General features: G+C 62.1%; 3 protein-coding genes across 6 annotated transcripts; all 3 read right to left on the bottom strand.

The window, feature by feature from the left end:
• Positions 1–178: 178 nt before the first annotated feature.
• On the bottom strand, positions 179–4,810 carry Coasy (Coenzyme A synthase). Its single transcript, XM_004633785.2, has 11 exons — positions 4,639–4,810; positions 3,595–4,252; positions 2,748–3,457; positions 1,924–2,138; positions 1,629–1,760; positions 1,325–1,514; positions 1,180–1,244; positions 1,005–1,089; positions 833–930; positions 593–739; positions 179–498 (listed from the first exon to the last, which is right to left on the bottom strand). Exons 2-11 carry the CDS (start codon positions 4,221–4,223, stop codon positions 436–438), a joined length of 2,334 nt encoding a protein of 777 aa, XP_004633842.2. The 5' UTR covers positions 4,224–4,252; positions 4,639–4,810; the 3' UTR covers positions 179–435.
• A 4,316-nt stretch (positions 4,811–9,126) lies between these two features.
• On the bottom strand, positions 9,127–11,297 carry Hsd17b1 (hydroxysteroid 17-beta dehydrogenase 1). Of its 4 annotated transcripts, XM_004633912.2 has the most exons (6): positions 10,855–11,297; positions 10,571–10,738; positions 10,283–10,462; positions 9,885–9,978; positions 9,581–9,755; positions 9,127–9,487 (listed from the first exon to the last, which is right to left on the bottom strand). In XM_004633912.2, the coding sequence occupies exons 1-6, from the start codon at positions 10,958–10,960 to the stop codon at positions 9,272–9,274; spliced, it is 939 nt and encodes a 312-aa protein (XP_004633969.1). In that variant the 5' UTR covers positions 10,961–11,297; the 3' UTR covers positions 9,127–9,271. The 4 variants fall into 4 exon arrangements, with proteins under 4 accessions (XP_004633969.1, XP_023573844.1, XP_023573845.1 ...); XM_023718076.1 differs by having other exon boundaries at positions 10,571–11,297; XM_023718077.1 differs by having other exon boundaries at positions 9,581–9,634; positions 10,571–11,297.
• Positions 11,298–11,444: 147 nt separating this feature from the next.
• Positions 11,445–16,024, bottom strand: Naglu (N-acetyl-alpha-glucosaminidase). Its single transcript, XM_004633911.2, has 6 exons — positions 15,585–16,024; positions 14,991–15,138; positions 14,611–14,757; positions 14,448–14,533; positions 13,539–13,795; positions 11,445–12,807 (listed from the first exon to the last, which is right to left on the bottom strand). Exons 1-6 carry the CDS (start codon positions 15,995–15,997, stop codon positions 11,597–11,599), a joined length of 2,262 nt encoding a protein of 753 aa, XP_004633968.1. The 5' UTR covers positions 15,998–16,024; the 3' UTR covers positions 11,445–11,596.
• Positions 16,025–16,396: the final 372 nt, after the last annotated feature.

Raw genomic sequence — 16,396 nt, 5'->3', positions numbered from 1 at the left:
GAGTCGTGCCGGGTCTGGCCCGGGGTCCACCCCACCGCCAGAGAAACAGCCTGTGGGATCAGGCCACAGTGCGGGTGGAAGCAGGGAGGGCCCAGGGGGACTTCGGGCGGCCTTTAAGCCACTGCACTCATGGGGCGTGGGACCGGCGAGAGCGCTCAAGTGGACACCGTGGGCGGCACCTGTGCACATCCAGCTTTAATTCTGTACCAAGCTCTCGGGTCTCCCTGACCCGCTGGAGCGGGCAGCAGACCACCTCTGTCGCTCGGGAGCCCAGGGGCTGCCCCCCACCGCGTGTCTGGGTGCCGCCTGTGTTCCCCGGCCCGGCCGTGTCCAGCATGGCCCCGCCTAAGACGCGAGTCCTGGGTGCTCCCTCCTCGACACAGGCTCCTATAGGCTCCGAGGGCCACCGCAGGCCCCCAGCAGTCAGTCATACGGTCAGTCGAGGGCACGAAGAGTCTCAGGGAGGCGCTGCTGCAGGAGATTCCAGGCCCGTTCCACCTGCAGGTGGCCCAGATGTTGGAGGAAGGAAGGACAGGGTCAGGCAGGCAGCCTGGACCATCCTGCCTCACGCAGCCACCTCTCAGGCACCGACCTGCTGCTGGGTGACATGCGGCTCCCACAGGGTGCTCAGTACCACATGGCTCTGCTCCACCAGCTGCTGCCCGCTCATCTGGCTCTGCAGGCGGCTGTGGGCAGCAGCTTCACTCAGCCCGTCCCTCTCCACGATGCGTCGCACAGCCTGGGCACAGATGGGCAGGTGTCAGGAGGGTCCCAGCTCCACCTCAAGATCAGAGTGGTGTGTCGCTCCCAAAGGCAGCGCAGGTGCATGTACCTCAGTCTCAGGGATGACCACAGTCCACACCTCATGTACCATGTCCTGCCAGCCAGCTTCCAGCAGCACAGCAGCATCGATGACACACACCGTCTTCCCTGCAGGGGGGCCCAGTCACCATCACAGCGCCCCCACCCCAGCCCCAGGGGAGGCAGGAGGCCCCACTGCTCACCCTGGGCCACAGCCAGGTCCATCTCCTCCCGTGCCAGTGTGGCAATCACTGGCCACATGATGTCTGTGAGGACCTTTAGCTGCTTCTGTGAGGGACGGAGTGGGTAGAGGTTATGTCCCTGAGCCCCCAAGCCTGCCAAGGGGCAGGAACGGGGGACACAGTGTACTCTACTCACCTTGTTCCCAAATACCCTGCTGCCCAGGACCTTCCTGTTGATGAGCCCGTCCTTATGGAGAACGTCTGGCCGACACAGGGGGGAACTGAGCTGAGGCAAAGCTGCATCGCGGCCTCAGACACCCGCAGGCCTCCCTGCTCCATACCTGTTCCAAAGGCCTCCACCACTGGCTGGTAGGCAGGGCCACCCGGGGCGTAGGCCCGATGGCCCAGCTGGTCACTGTCGATGACAAAGGCTCCCAGGTTCTTCAGCCGCCGAGCTATAGAGCTCTTCCCAGAGCCACTGATGCCCGTCAGGCCAAGCACGTAGAGACAGGCTGGGAGCTCCGGCCTCTTCTGCAGGTAGATGGCGGGGACCTGGGCTCATGCTTGGGGCTGAAATACTGGCTCTTTCCCAGAATTCCTGGCAAGCCAGGCATGAGCTGGAGGAAGGGGGGCAAAGAGGCTTACATTCGGGGGCCGGAGCAGGGTACCCAACGTTCGCTGACGCAAGCTAGAGGAGCTGACTTTGTCTTCTTCATTTTCCTGGTGACTTTGGTCCTTCAGCAGCTGAATCTGGTACAAGGCCAGCTCCTCCAAGCCCTATGGGCAAGGGGGAAGGGTGGGAGGAGAGGAGGATAAACCCAGAGGCTCCTCCAACTCAGCAGAGAAGCTGGGATCCAGTCCTCCTAGCCTCTTCCCGCCACCCTGCACCCTCACTGCCCTCTGCCCTCCCACTCCCTCTCCCATCTCCCACAGGGGTTACATGCTCCAGGCGGAAGCGGTTGACGGCCATCCCCCCACGATAGGTCTCCTCGCTGACCACCAGGAACTGCAGCAAGGGGTCAGAGCCCGCGGGCCCATAGGGGTCCAGCAGGGGGACGATATCAAAAGTCAAGGAGGGCTTGATGTCCACCAGGAACTCACTCAGGTGTTCCACTCGGTGTGCGTAGGGCTGGAGCAGCTCAGGGAGCACCTTGCCTGGGGAGGGGTGCAGAAGCAGAGCGAGGTCTTTTTACTGGGAAGCAAGGGTCCGCCCTGCACACTAATGTCCCCTAAGGAGCAATGACATGAGACTGTGAACAGTGCCTGGTGGGCCTTGTGTGGGTGATTGAGGGAGCTGCCCACAGAGGTAGCCACACAGAGGCTGCTTGTGATTCAGGCCAAAAGGAAGAAAATGACAGGAACATTTGGGTGGGGACAAGGGAAATGGTCAAGCACTGTGGTCACCGCAAGGCTGGCCTGTGTCCACAGATCAAGACACCGCACAGTCACATCAGAGACCTGTCAGGATGGGTCGTGCGTTAGCTGGCACATCAGAATGCACAGTGTCCTTCAGTCCCCTCTCTGGGTGCTGTTCCTTTAACTCACAGGTTCATGGACCTAAGTGTCTCAAGAGCTGGTGACCTGCATGGGGTTAAAGTCCAGACTCCTGGGGCTCTCGATCGCCCAGGCACAGAGAGCTGCGTGTGCTCCTCAACTAAAGTGTTGTGGGTGGTGGCCACTGTCAGCCACAGGGACAGCTAGCAAAGAGGGTAGTGGCCCACCTCCTCGACCCTGCAAGGACGTGGAGGAGCCTCTCTCACTCACTCTTCAAGAGGTCCTTGTCTGCCACTCCCACCACAAGCAGCTCCTGGGCCAGGGCACAGGCCACACTGAGCAGCATCTTGTGGGCGTTGTGCAGTCGGTCGAAGGTGCCGCCCACAGCACCGCGGAGGTAGCCTCGCACGGGCTGCTTTGGGGACCTGGCCACGGGGGACGCAGGCCTGATGGTGGAGGGCAAGGGGACATCCAGGGGCTCCACGGGCAGCTCTCCGGTCCCATCGTCCGGACACAGCAGCACGGACGACAGCTGCGGGCAACAGCTGTAGCAGCTGGTGGCGTAGCGCTCCAGCTGCTGCTTCACCGGGTTGTACTGGCTCCCGTCGCGGGTCTGGAAGTCTGTGAGCACCACCTCCGGCGGGTGCGCCAGGTTCTGCACCGAAGGGGCGGGCGCGGGCGGCAGGGCGCTCTTGGCCTGCACGTTGGTCAGCAGCACCCGCACATCCAGGCCGCGGTGGCGATCGGCGCCCGCGTAGAGCAGCGAGAGGACGTCGAGGACCTCGAAGGTGGCGGGCACCGGGCCGGGCTGCGGCTGCGCGGGGCCCGCCAGGCTCAGGCCGGGCTGCAGATGCACGTAGAGCGTGCGGTTCACCAGGCGCGCGGCCGAGCTCAGCAGCGGCGCCAGGCGCGGGGCCAGCGCGGGCAGCGGCGCCGTCAGCACCAGCAGGCCCGAGCGGAAGGCGGCCATGGTGCGGCGCCTGCGGGCGGCCGGGGCACAGGCGGCAGTGAGCGGCGAGCCTGGCTCCCGGGAGGGCACCCGACCCAGCTGCACCCGGGCGCCAAGGGCTGCAGGAGGGGCGGGAGGGGGCTCCCGACTCGAAGGGCCGCGACTCACCGAGCCCTCCGAGCTGGGCTCCGCCGACAGCCCGCGCAGCTGCACCAAGGGGGCCGGGACCACGATCCTTGGGGCCACAACTCCGCACTACGGAAAGAGAGAGGGGCCAGACCTTTTAACCGCAGTTCGCGGAGGAACTCTCGCGAGACGTGCCTGGGGAGGGGCGGAGCGCGACGGCCCCGAGAGTGACAAAGGAGGCCGGGGTCCTCGTTCCGTCCAGACCCAGGGAGGTGGGCGGCGGGGCGGTGACCTGCCGAAGCTTCCTTTCTGCAGAGGGGCGCTGGGGCCAGCCTGCGTCTCCAGAGGCTTTCGGGGTGCGGGGCATGGGGCGCGCTGGTTCCCGAGCACCCCCGCCCCCGGCGTTCTCGCGGCCCGAGGACATCATGGGGGCCGCTCGGTGGAAACGCGAGGCCTGGCTGGGGTCGCGGGGTCGCGCGCGGTGGGGCGGCGGAGCCAGGCCGCCCTCGGGAAGCATTTCGGGCGGACGTTGGGGCGCACGCTGGCGGTCCCCGCTGCCCGGGAGGCTGAGGCAGGAGGGCAGGAGGGCAGGAGGTCGAGGTCTGGGCAGCGTGGCGAGACCCTGTCCGACGTTTTAAACAAAAACTGAAAAGGGCCGGGAGGTAGCTCATGGTGGCGTTTGCCAGCGTGTGCGAGGCCCGAGTTCACTTCTTTTTAAAAAAAATTTTATTTATTTATTTATGTGTGTGTGTGTGTGTGTGTGTGTGTGTGGCCAGCTCAGCCCACCAGGGGGCGGGGCTGGCTGGCATGTGGTGCTGGGGGATCGAACCGCGGTCCCTGTGCTTTGCCAAGCTTGTTCTAAGTAGGTGCTTTAGACCACTGAGCCATCTCTCCAGCCCCATAAGGATTTTTTTTTTTTTTTTTTTTTTTTTTTTGCTCGGAATGCCCTCAGGGGTGGTTTGGCTGGCTGGGGTGTTGTGGGGATCGAACTACAGCAACCTGAGGCTGCCAGCATTGTGGAAGCAGCCACTTAAAGGACTGAGCTAGGGCCAGGCCCCCCCCCCCCCCCCGAGTTCACTTCTGCTGGCGGGAAACGACAGCAAGCGAACAAGAACACATCTCAGACCACTGGTTTTGGGCGGCCACCGCAGGAGAGCAGCGGGCCCTCAAGGGCCCAGTAATGGGCAGCAGTTTGGCGTCCCCGAAACGAAACGACGCCCACCTTCGCACGGCTTTGGTGCTGGGCTTGAGCCCGAGGCTGGCTTCTGCGCCCCCCGAGGGACCCCCGCAGCCTCTTCAGTCCACAGTCCCCGCCACACGCCCTGGCTTCCTGTTTTCTCTTTTCGAGACGCTTGTAGCCCGGGCTGGCCTCGACTCAGTGACCCTCCTGCCTCAGCCTCCCGAGTCCTGGCCTTGCAGGGGCGTGCCGCTGATGGGTTTCTCCGAAGGCTGTGCAGCAGCGGACAGGCAGAGGGAAGGAGGGGAAGGGGCGCTGTTATCTCTGAGGACACAAAGAATCTGGGGACGATAAGAGATTCTCTGAACTGGAACAAAGGGAGGCTGAGGCTTTCATGGCCTTTTTGCCTGTGGCGGAGTTTGAGGGGCGTGTTTAGAAATACCTGAGGAGCTCCCGGGCAAGCAAGGCCTGAGTTCAATCCCGGGCTCTGCAAAAAAAAAAAAAAAAAAAAAAAAAGAAAAGGGGCTGGTGAGATGCCGCAGTGGTCTAAAGCACCTACTTAGAACAAGCTCATCAAAGCACGGGGACTGCGGTTCAATCCCCAGCACCACATGTCAGCCAGCCCCGCCCCCTGGTGGGCTGAGCTGCCCCCCCCACATAAATAAAATTAAAAAAAAAAAAAAAGAAAAAGAAATACCTGAGGAGCTGATGGCCTCTTCCCTGAGGTGAAGGGAAAGGTGAAAGAAAATTGCACCCTGGGCTGAGTTGGAGAAGCAGCGGGGAGGCGGTCTCTGGAAGATAAACTGTGGTTTTAAGGGCTTCAGCCGTGTTAGATGACCACCATAGAGATTCAGCGATTCATAGCAGGGCCAGAACACATCAGCCACCACTCCCGGCTTGATTTTGTTTTGTGGTGATGGGAACTGATCCCAGGGGCTGCTGAGCAACACCCACTGCCCTGCTTTTAAATTTTGACAGTCTTGCTAACTTGAACAGGCAATCCTGCCCCAGCCTTCTGAGCAGCTGGGATTACAGGCGCCCTGCACGGACTTGGCTCGAGTGCTCCTGCAGAGGCCCCCAAAGGGCGCGAGCCCGCAGACCTGCCTTTGGAGCCACAACTAAAGGTGAAGGGGTCGGGCTTCTTGCAGGAGACTCCCTCAATTGGAATTTACAGAGGCTTGAGCCGGCCGGCCTGGGGGCTGAGGCGGGGGGACCCAGGTTCCAGCCCAGCCTGGGCAGCTTCATGTTTTAGTGCAACACTCTCAAAATGACGGTTTTAGGGCTGGGGAGATGGCTCAGTAGAATAAGTGCTTGCCTGGCAAGCGCAGGATCCTGAGTTCAATCCCCGGTACTGTAAAAATAAATAAATGAATAAATACCTGCTCAAAATGACAGTTTTAAAAGGGCTGGGAAGGTAGCTCGGGGGGAGACGGAGGGAGAGGAGAAAGCAAAGTTGATTGGAGAACAGCTCGTCGGAGACTGCGGGCAGCGCCCCAAGGCAGCGCCACGGCCTTGTTTGCACAGCAGATGGAATCTGGAGTTTGAGGTCAGCCTGGGCTATGTAGCGAATTCAGGGCTGTCCTGAGCCGCACACTGAGACCTTGTCTAAAAACGAAAACAAAAACCAAAAACAAGGCTATCATGAAAAATCCAAAATAAAAAAAAAATGAAAGAAAAATATCCAGCAGAGCAAGAAACCATCTTGCGGGGCAGGCAGGCTGGGGGCCCAGGGCAACAGGAAAGACCTGAGGAAGGAGATGGACCCACACCAGGAACGGTGAACCAGTGGAGCCCAGCCGGCTCAGAGGCCCGCAGAGGCGCCTGCCCGCCTGTGCAGGGGAAGAGCTTCCTTGTGGAGACGGTGGAGGGGGGTGGAGCCAGCGAGCAGAGGGCTGGGGCTCCTTAGGACTCCTTGGGTACCACCAAGTGGGACACTGCAGGAGGAGATTAAAGCAGAGATGTGACCAGGCTTTTGTGTGTGAGACAGAGGCCACACTGGCCTCAAATTTGCAGCGATCCTCTTGCCTCAGCCTGCCAAGAGCTGGGGTTCTAGGAGCGCACCACCATGCCATTTCATTTCTTGAAGTGCAGTGTTGACTCCACTGTGTAGATTCTGCTGTTGGTGGACAGGGTGGGGACAAGAAGGCAAGGGGAGGTGGCCCAGGGCAGCGATGGCCCAGATGCTGTGGAGCTGGAAGGCAGGGCTGTGGCAGTGGATTAGGGGAAAAGAGGCAGGAGTCATATTGCAAGGTGTTTGTTGTTTTTTTTTTTTTTTCTGGCAGTACTGGGGATTGAACTCAGGACCCTGTGCTTGCCAGGGAAGTGCTTATTCTACTGAGCTATCTCCCCAGCCCTAGGGCTTTGGAAAAGGGAGAAATCTGGAGAAATGGGGAAGACCCAAGGAGGGGCAGGCACTCCCGTTAGGAATTAGATGTCTGGTTTTGTTGACAATGTCTCTTGTGGAGCTCAGACTGACCTCCAACTTGTATCCTCCTGCCTCGGCCTCCTGAGTGCCTGACTGCAGGCGGGCACTACCATGCCCTGCTAGGAATGGGGGACTGCAAGCATCACTGCTGAATGGGCAGGAGCCGATACGAGCCTGGGGGCCATGAGCGTAGAAGTGGGCACGGCAGTACTTACCTGTCATCCCAGCACTTGGGAGACTGAGGCAGGAGGATCACTGTCAGCTCAAGGCCAGCCTGGGCTACATAGGAAGACCCTGCCTCAAGAAAGAAATGGTGGCCCGGGGAGACGGCTCAGAGCGCTTCCCTGGCAAGCGCAAGGGCCTGAGCTCAATCCCCGGTTCCGCCAAATAATAAATAAATAAATAAATAAATAATGAAGTCATGCAACAGTGTGAGACTAGGAAGAGTAGAGTGTGTGGCAGAGGGGGTGCCTGGTGCCCCCGAGGCCTTGTGAGCGCTGCCTGCTCCCGGCGCACAGGGACTGCTGGAGGCTGGCATGTGCTGCCCTCACCAAGCCCAGGCGCCTCAGGCTCCTCGCTTTGCCAGCCCAAGTCCTGCTGTCCCCTCCTTTCGCTCCCTCCAGGTCCCTGGCGCTGTGTCCCTGCAGGCTGGGAAGGAGGACAGACCGTGGCCACCTCAGCCCAGTATTCTGGGAGAGCTGCTCCTTCTTATTTATTAGGTGTGGTTGGACAATATGGTGACTGGTTACATTGTTTGGTTCTCTCTGTCCCTCCCTCCCTCCCTCCCTCCCTCCCTCCCTCCCTCGCCCCTTCTCTTTCTTTCTTGATAAGGCCTCACCACGAATCCCAGGCTAGCCTCCAACTCCTGGCGGTCCTCCTGAGCGCTGTGATGGGAGGAGTGTGCCACCACACTTAGTGGTGAATGCTTATGGTTGTTTTTTTTTCTCGGTACCAGGGATCGAACTCAGGACCTTGCGCTTGCCAGGCAAGTGCTTATTCCACTGAGCTATCTCCCTGGTCCCTAATGCTTATGTTTTAAAAAACATATTACAGTGACTGGCGAGTTGCGGACTAAAGCACCTGCTTAGGCAACCGGTTGGATCTCCCGCCAGCCCTGCCCCCGAGGTGGGCTGAGCCAGCCACGGACTCCTGGGCATAGTGGCATACGCCTGTAATCCCAGCCCTGGAGAGGCTGAAAACAGAAGGATCGCTACGAGTCCGAGTTGCATAATGAAACCCTGTAACAACCAAAAAAAAATTTTTTTAAAGCCTTACAGTAGGGGCCGGGGAGATGGCTCAGTGGAATAAGCGCTTCCCTGGCAAGCGCAAGAGCCTGAGTTCAATCCCCGGTTCCGCAAAAGAAAAAACAACAACAACAAAAGCCTTACAGTAGAAAACCCAGTGCTACGAACACCCCTCAACAGCCACCCTCGCGGCCGACACCCTCGCAGCACCAGCCAGCCACCCTGGGCAGCAGGTCCACACTCCCCTTTCCCGCCCATCTTTAGCGTCTCTGCAGCGGCAGTTGTTTCGACTTTGGGATGAACCCAAAGACTGTGCTTTGGTGAGCAAGGTCGTCGAGGACACGGTCCTGTTTTCGAGATCTGCCTTTCTACTGGGTGGCACTCGGCAGCAGGGCGCAGTATTTTTGATCACAACTTATAAAGGCATCCTTGAAATGACTATTCTAGAATTGCTTCAGAAAGGGACACGTGCACAGGCCAGGGAGAGAATTCTGGATGGATTCATGGCAATGTGGCTCTTTATGTTTGATGTTTTAATTTAAACAGTCACCGCATATTTCGATCATACTGTCCCCCTTCTGTTCGGTAATGGCTGAAATCCAGGCGCTGCACCACTGAGCTACATTCTCATTCCTTTTGTAAAGTTTTACTTTGAGACAAGGCCTCCCAGGGGAGCCCAGCCAGAGCTCTGGCATGGCGATCCTCCTGCCTCAGCCTCCACCGGGCGCGCTGCACCCGTTCCTCCGCTACAGCCATGGCCGGCAGGGGAGGGTCCCAGTAAGCACACACAGGACTGCAACGATGACCGGTATCCGCGGCTTTATTATCTAAGGCCGCGCTGCAGCCTGGGAACCGGGTCGGTGTGGAGACAGATCAGAGGTGCGGACAGCCTTCCCCCGGGGCAGCGCCTGGCTCGGAGGCCCCAGACTCCGCGGCTCCTGGGTCAGCGGCGAACACCGTGCGATGCATGGCGGCCACGTAGCTGCGGCCGCTCGGGTCGTCGAGGCGCAGGCGCACGAGGGGCAGAAAGCGCTCGGTGCAGAAGTAGCGCAGAGCAGGCTGCGGCGAGCGCAGCGCGGCCACGAAGACCTAGGGGCGGGTCGGGGCGGGATAAGGAGGGCGGGGCCTGCGCCCAGACCACGCCCACGGCCCGGCCCCTGCCACGCCCCGAGCCACGCCCACCTCCGCCACCTCCTCGGGGTCCTGCGCGTCGCGCGCCACCCGCTCGTAGTGACGCTGGTAGAGAGAGAAGAGCTGGCGTGTGCGGGCGTCAGCGCAGCCCAGCGCCCCTCCCGGGCCGCCCTCCAGCTTCTCGTAGAAGGCAGTGTGCACCGGGCCGCACTCGATGAGGCTCACGCTGCGGCGACAGGGGACCGGGCTGTGGAAGGTGACGGGCGGACGGGCGGACGGCGGGGGCCCGAGAGCCTGTGGGACCCGCGGGACCCGTGGAGAGTCGATTCCCCGGGGCTGGACGGGACTGACTCACTGGATCCCGAAGGGCAGCAGCAGGACCGCCAGGCTCTCGCACAGACCCTCGAGCGCGAACTTGCTGGCGCAGTAGACCGCGTTGAAGGGCAGTCCTGGAGGCGACCCGGGTGCTGAGGCCGGCCCCGCCCCCGCAAAGCCCCGCCCCCAGCGCAGCCAGTCCCCAGACTGGGCGTGGCGCTAGCAAGTCCCGCCCTCCTCTGCTTCACCGAGGCGTACTCGGGTGTGGCCACAGTAGGCCACGCCCCAATGAGCCCCTTTCGGGCTACCTGGCCCCCCGTTGGGCGTGGCCTGCCTACGTCTCCGCCCTCATCCACCACTCCTCTCCACCCGCCCCTGTGGACCGCCCCAGAGAGGCGTGGCCTATGCAGAGCCCGCCCCGGCTCGCGCTCCGCCTACCCATCAGGCCGCCCACGCTCCCAGTCACCAGCACACGTCCCGAGCCGCGCCGCTTCATGTCCGGCAGGAAGGCCTGGACCGTCCGCACGGTTCCCACCACGTTCACATCCAGCACAGAGCCCACGGCGCCCAGCCCGTGCGCCTCCAGCGGCCCGAGCAGCCCGCGGCCCGCGTTGCACACTGCGGGAGAGCAGACCACACGTCTGGCGCCCGCGCCTTCCAGCCTGCCCTGCTGTCCCCTGCGGGTCCCGAACAGGAGGGTCTGCACGTAGGATCCGGGAGGCTCACCCAGCACGTCCACGCGGCCCTCGGTCACGCGTGCCCGGGCAGCGGCCACCGAGTCCGAGTCCCTCACATCCAGCTCCAGCGTTTCCAAGGACGCTGGCGGGCAGCGCCGGGCCCAGGCCGCCTCCCACAGCGCGCCCTGCGCTGCCAGGTCCCGCATGGTAGCGTACACTGTGGTCGGGGCGCCATCAGATGCCCTGGGGCCCGTGTGGCGGCCACTCTGCATCTGGGGCGCCCTCCGAGGCCCCGGGCCTGTCCTGCCCTCCCAGGAGACCCCCATCCTATACCTTTGAAGCTCCCGGACGGGTCCGAGGCCAGGCGGACGGCCAGGTGCAGGCCGATGCCCGAGGAGCAGCCCGTGATGAGCACCACGGTGCGCTCCGCAGGATCCATGGTGTGGCCCGGCTCAGCGGGCCCTGGCTCCTAATATCCCCTGGTGCTCCCGCCCCGCAGCACCCCCACCCCTTGTTGTGTCTCCTGAAAGCTCAAGGCCAAACCTCCTCTGGGCCTTGGTCAGAGCTGCCCACCCTGCTCTGGGTCAAAGTCGAGAAGCTCCATGACCGTAACCCCAAGCTGTCCTGGGTATGGGGGACCTTGCACGGGCAGTGGGGTGCCCGGCGGGGGCACTGAGCACCCAGCGCCTGGGCATCTCTATCCTGAACCATAATTATGGCTACCAGACTTTTCTGCTGTGCTGAGAAAGGCCATTCTCTGTGCAAATGCCAAGTGTTAGTATGAAAAATGTGGGAAACAGGCACAAACAGGGAACCCCCCCATCCCAAGGGACCGCACGGTGGCCATTTAGTGCGCTCCTTCAGACCGGCCAGGCGGACTCAGTAGTATATGAAGGTGACAGGAAACTACTCTATTCTTTATTCTTTGTGGCGGTGGAGAGTGGCTCATTCCCCACCCCCTAGCCACCTGGCCTGCAGAGCCAGACCTTGGTCCCTTCCCCCAGGCCTGAGCTCCCCGAGATGCTGGTCCAGCTCTGTGTGGAGTCCAGGGAAACATGGCCCTGTGGTGTCATTGTCAGCTGCTGCCAGCCACCCTCCGGGGGCCGAACCTGAGGAAGACCTTCCTGGCCAGGTCCACGGTGTCGCCTTGGGGATGGCTTTGGTACTTCCGGCTGCTCAGGACAAAGGCCTGTTCCAGCTGGAAGATGTCCCTCTCGAACTGGTGCTGCTGGAAAGGGACACCCCTGGCCAGGCTGTCAGCCAGTGACTCAACGAAGAGCTGCCAGCGGGGTGTGTAGTAGTGGGCCACCAGCCCTGCCAGCTGCTTGTTGGCATAGTCCAGGATGTTGCCTTCCGGCCCCCACAAGGTCAGCTGGTAGCGTCCGTTCCGCTCATACAGATCAGCCTCAGCCTCACTTGTGGCCACTGCCCGGGCCTGCTCCAGCCAGCTGCCCAGCAGGAAGTGCTGGTCACTGGCCAGCACCTCGTCCAGCATGGGCAAGAGCTTGTAGGCCAGGACACCCCCAGCCCTCAGCAGACCAACCAGCTCCTGGTGTAGGTAGGCCGCCCGCACCTCCTCGTAGTACAAGCTGACCAGCTCCTGCAGCGCCTGCCGGGTGACATCCAGTAGGTCATAGCGGAAGGCCGAGCTGGCGGTCAGGTTGGGTGAGGCTTTGAGCAGCAGACGCCAGGCCTCAAATACATCGGATCGGTTGTACCAGACAGTGGGGTTCATCTGCAGGGATGGCCGCCGGACCAGCGGGCTGCGGTTGTGGCCACGGCAGGCCTCACCAGTACAGTTGTAGACACTGCGCAGCAGCAGTCTCCAGGCCATGCTGGCCTCTGGCTGGGCCGCCCCGTACCGCCGCTCTGCGAAGCGGCTCACCCAGGCTGACAGATCGGGCACGGGGTCCTTCCGCCAGCCCAGCTCTGCCATGAGTGCGTAGACCACCTCATTCTGGCCGATGCCCTCCGGCGCGATGCCTGTGCCCACCATGGTGGAGTTGGGGAAGAGGCGGGCAGCCGAGGGGCCCTGGTTCACCATCTCCAGGGCTCCAAAGAGGCCATGGTTGCCACCAAAGTTGTGCAGCATACACCAGATGAAGGGCTGCCCTCGAAAGGAGGCTGTGCGGGTGTAGATAGGCTGGTTCTCGGCGAACAGGTCCAGAACCAGCAGGCGGCCCTGCGGAACAGCCCCCAGCACTGCCGCCACCTGGGCCGGGCCCCAGAACTCAGGCTGGTGCTGGAAAAGCCAGCCTTGGAGCAGCCACACAGCATCAGAGTCCACTGTCAGGGAAGAAGACAGGAGAGGGGTGACCAACCCAAGGTACAGACAGGAAGCAAAAGTCCCCATAGCTGCCCCACCTGTGACACTGGCACAGTGACAGCCCTGTCCTGGTGCCTCCCAGCTGGGAGCTCCAGGACAGCCTCACAGGTGGGTAGGTGCACTACCTAGAGAGCTGGTTAATGTCTGTAACTCCAGCACTCTAGGAGGCTGAGGCAGGAGGATCTCAAACCTAGTCCAGGCTGGGTGACTTAAAATGACCACAGTCTTCAGAGAAGAGCCTTTGGGGTTACGGGAGGGTGAGAGGAATCCTTTAGGTACAGTCCTGGGGCTGAACCTTGGTGGCTTCTAAGAAAGGTGGATGGAGCACAGTGATTACAACTGTGCGCCCCTTGTCACATGACGATGTCCTGTGCTACCTCTGGGCTCCGCCCGAAAGACGTCACCTCCAGAAAAGATCTTGAACCTCCAGGCCTGAGTTAAAGGAAACTTCTGCTATGCCATCTGCTGCCCCAGGTACTTGGTCAAAGTACCCTGTGCACAGGGCAGGAGGAGCCCTGTCAGCGCCTGCATCCAGAGGGCAGGGAGGAAAGCTCCGAGCTGAGCTGCATGCCTCCTTGGGCACAGAGCGGGCCGGCTTCCCATGGCTTGAGCCATGGCCCAAGACAGCATGGCCCGCCCCACCCCACCCCGCCCCGCCCCGCCCCGCCCCGCTTGGCCCCAGGCACCACACCTGCAGCCATGGCCTCGAACACAGCAGCAGTAGCAGCTGCCAGGTAGGCAGGGTCGGAGGAGGGCGGCTGCATCTCGTTGAAAATGTCGGCCCCATAGATGTGGTTTGTGTCGAACTCCCTGCTCAGCTCCCGCAAGAAGAGGCTCCCAATGAGAGGGAAAAGGGGGTCTCCCGGAGCCAGAAGGAAGGAGCAGGAGTAGGAGCAGTTGAAGTGTCCCCAACTGCCCAGCTGGGTGACATTGACCTGTGGGAACACCCTAGTGGGGAGCAAACACTCAGATGGCCGTGTGGTTCATGACCCCCAACAGTGCCCAGAGGCAGCTGGGTCCTCGTGTCCCGGGGCCTTTGCAGGTCCCACGGTCTCCTTTTTTTTTCGTGGAACTGGGGCTTAAACTCAGACCTTGCACTTGCCAGGTAAGTGCTTATTCTACTGAGCCATCTCCCCGGCCCCCACAGCCTCCTTTGACAGTCACCTGTCTACAGGCTTCTACCAGCTCTGCCCTCCTGCTGGCTGAAAGGAGCCACTCTCCTTCCCTGTCTGAGCTGGGTCTGACACAGGTCAAATGGTCACTGAGGGGCTACATGAAGGTCCTGCTGCCTGGTGGGCGGAGGCAGCTGGTGAGGGTGGAGGGCAGCCACAGCACATGCTAAGCGCGGGGACAAGGACAGGAACAGGAACCAGAGCTCAAGGGCACGCAGGAGGCCACTGGGGGAGCTGGCATAGCCTCCCAGCCACGGCCACTCCCTGTAGTCGCTAATGAAAGAGGCCACTTGCTGGTGTCCCGCGCAGTCATGTGCAGTGTGGTAGAACAGCAAGGACACTGAGGCATGGGGCAGGCTGGCTGGGAACAGCCAGGAACCACACCCAGGTCCACACGGGCCTCAGATTTCCCTTAAGCCACAGCTTACCTGGTGATGGCCTTGGGGACGTGCCCAGCAAACGCGGGAAGCACAGGGGTCATGCCCAGCGCACGCATGCGGTCCAGGATCCGGTGCTGAGAGGAGAGGCAGACAGTGACCAAGGGCCCGGCTCTGGGGGCAGATGACACTAAGCCACTGTCCCTTCCCATACCTGCAGGTAGAGCTGCTTGAGGTGCCAGGCTCTGGGTAGGGGGCCGCCCCAGCTGTGCAGGTTGCCCATGCGCCCCCAGGCCAGGAAGGCTGGGCCGGTGAAGTGCTCATCGATCTCTGCCTGGGTCAGGCCCAGGGCAAGGTACACCTGGGGAGTGGGAGTGTCACACAGGATGGACATGTCCGTCTCCGCTGGCGGGAACGCACTGAGCAAACTCATAGTCTCAGTGCAAGAGCCCCGCCCCGGTCCCGGAGCCGGGGCAGGGGCTACCCAGGTCAGCTCCTCAAGGCTTCGGGAGCCTTCACCGTATGGGCCACACACTGCACACGTGGGCCCGTGTGGCAGGCGGGCAGGGCAACGGAGGCCCCGTGGACACGCACCCGCTGCCAGATGGCCTCCTGGCCGCTCCAGGCCAGGGCCAGGTTGATGCCGTTCAGCGCCATCCAGTCAATCTCCCGCTCCCAGCGCGGCCAGTCCCACCAGACGAAGGAATAGCTCTGTGTGCACACGTTCTGGTAGTAGCGGTACCTGAGGGCAGGCAGGCAGCAGTTTTGTGATATGTATTTATAGTTTTTGGGTTTTTTTTTTTTTTGTGACAGGTCCTCACTCTGTAGTTGAGGCTGGCCTTGAACGCACAGTGATCTTCTTGCCTCAGCTTCCCAAGTGCTAGGATGACACGTGTGCACCATTAGGCCTGGGTGAGGGAACTGTTTGGGCAGGTAGAGGGCTCCCTACCCTCTGTCAGCTGGAAACCCCGTGGGTACAGGGTCACCTCCCCCGGGGCAGTGGGCGACCTCGAGGCTGCAGCGGGGTGGGCATCACTCTATATCACCAAGTGCTGGGGCAGAAAACGCACGGGTCACAGCTTTGCACCTGAGCCGCGCAAGCCCGGGCTACCTGCCCTGCACGCAGCGCCCTCGTCTGGACACCTAGTCAAGGGCGCTTGGTCCGGCCGGGAAGGCGGCTCCCCGTACCTGTAGGGCGAGGCCTCGCTCAGCTCCCCGGGCACCGCGGGCAGCGGGCTCGGCAGGCGCAGCTGGACGCTTGACCAGGCCACGTGGCACCCGCAGAAGTCGCGCAGGTAGCGGTGCAGCCCGGCCGCCACCGCCACGCCCGAGGAGCCGCGCACGCGCACTGGCGCGCCGCCGCCGCCGCCGCCGAGCAAGAAGACGTCGGTGCCAGGCTCGGCCGCCAGGGCGCGCTCCACTGACAGCGCGAAGGCGGCCGCGGGCTCGGGCCCCAGCAGGCGGACCGCGAGCGCTCGCACGGCCGCCGTCTCCCGCGCCTCGTCCCCGGCCACACCCTGAGCGTCGGCCCCGGCCAGGAGCAGAAGCCCCAGGAAGCCCAGGAGCCGCGGGGGCCGCGGGAGCCGCAGCGCAGTCACCATGGTCGCGTGGACCCCGAAGGCCTGAGGGGTGGGACGGTGACGGGCAATGGCGACCAATCAGCTGCGGGGCTCGGGCCACGTGACCCCGAAGCCCCGCCCCGCCCCGCCCCGCCCTGGCGAGCGTCCCCGCTTCCGGGCCGGCCGCGCCCTCCGGGTCTCCGCCGCAGGGGACAGGCTGCCCTACACGTGCGGGTGCTTTTTTTTCTGTATTCCTCCAGCCCACCCAATAAATATACATTTATTTCTTTTGGTTGTACTGGGGGTTACACCCAGGGCCTTTGCCCTGAGCTACGTTCCAGCCCTTTTTTATATTTGTCCTTGCGCTTGCCAGGCAGGCGCTTCTTCTACTGAGCCATCTCCCCGGCCCCCTTTTTTATATTTTGAAACAGACCAAATCAC

The sequence above is a fragment of the Octodon degus genome, unplaced genomic scaffold (genome assembly GCF_000260255.1).
Source record: "Octodon degus isolate 3935 unplaced genomic scaffold, OctDeg1.0 scaffold00056, whole genome shotgun sequence".
Taxonomy (NCBI): Eukaryota; Metazoa; Chordata; class Mammalia; order Rodentia; family Octodontidae; genus Octodon; species Octodon degus.
The sequence above is the reverse complement of the archived record's forward strand: the minus strand, read 5'-3'. Positions and strand labels throughout refer to the sequence as shown.

Excerpts from the sequence above, each read along its gene's own strand:
- Coasy (XM_004633785.2), bottom strand. The coding sequence starts at position 4,223 with ATGAGCTACCTCCCGGCCCTTTTCAGTTTTTGTTTAAAACGTCGGACA. Across the intron at positions 740-832 it reads TGGTCATCCCTGAGACTGAG|GCTGTGCGACGCATCGTGGA; the intron begins GTACATGCACCT and ends ATCTGTGCCCAG. Across the intron at positions 499-592 it reads CGCATGTCACCCAGCAGCAG|GTGGAACGGGCCTGGAATCT; the intron begins GTCGGTGCCTGA and ends GGCCACCTGCAG.
- Naglu (XM_004633911.2), bottom strand. The coding sequence starts at position 15,997 with ATGGTGACTGCGCTGCGGCTCCCGCGGCCCCCGCGGCTCCTGGGCTTC. Across the intron at positions 15,139-15,584 it reads AGCGAGGCCTCGCCCTACAG|GTACCGCTACTACCAGAACG; the intron begins GTACGGGGAGCC and ends GCCTGCCCTCAG. Across the intron at positions 13,796-14,447 it reads GTCCCCAAGGCCATCACCAG|GGTGTTCCCACAGGTCAATG; the intron begins GTAAGCTGTGGC and ends GCTCCCCACTAG.
- Hsd17b1 (XM_023718076.1), bottom strand. The coding sequence starts at position 10,847 with ATGGGGGTCTCCTGGGAGGGCAGGACAGGCCCGGGGCCTCGGAGGGCG. Across the intron at positions 10,463-10,570 it reads GGGCCGCGTGGACGTGCTGG|TGTGCAACGCGGGCCGCGGG; the intron begins GTGAGCCTCCCG and ends GCTCTCCCGCAG. Across the intron at positions 9,756-9,884 it reads CTGCTGCCCTTCGGGATCCA|CGTGAGCCTCATCGAGTGCG; the intron begins GTGAGTCAGTCC and ends CTGTCGCCGCAG.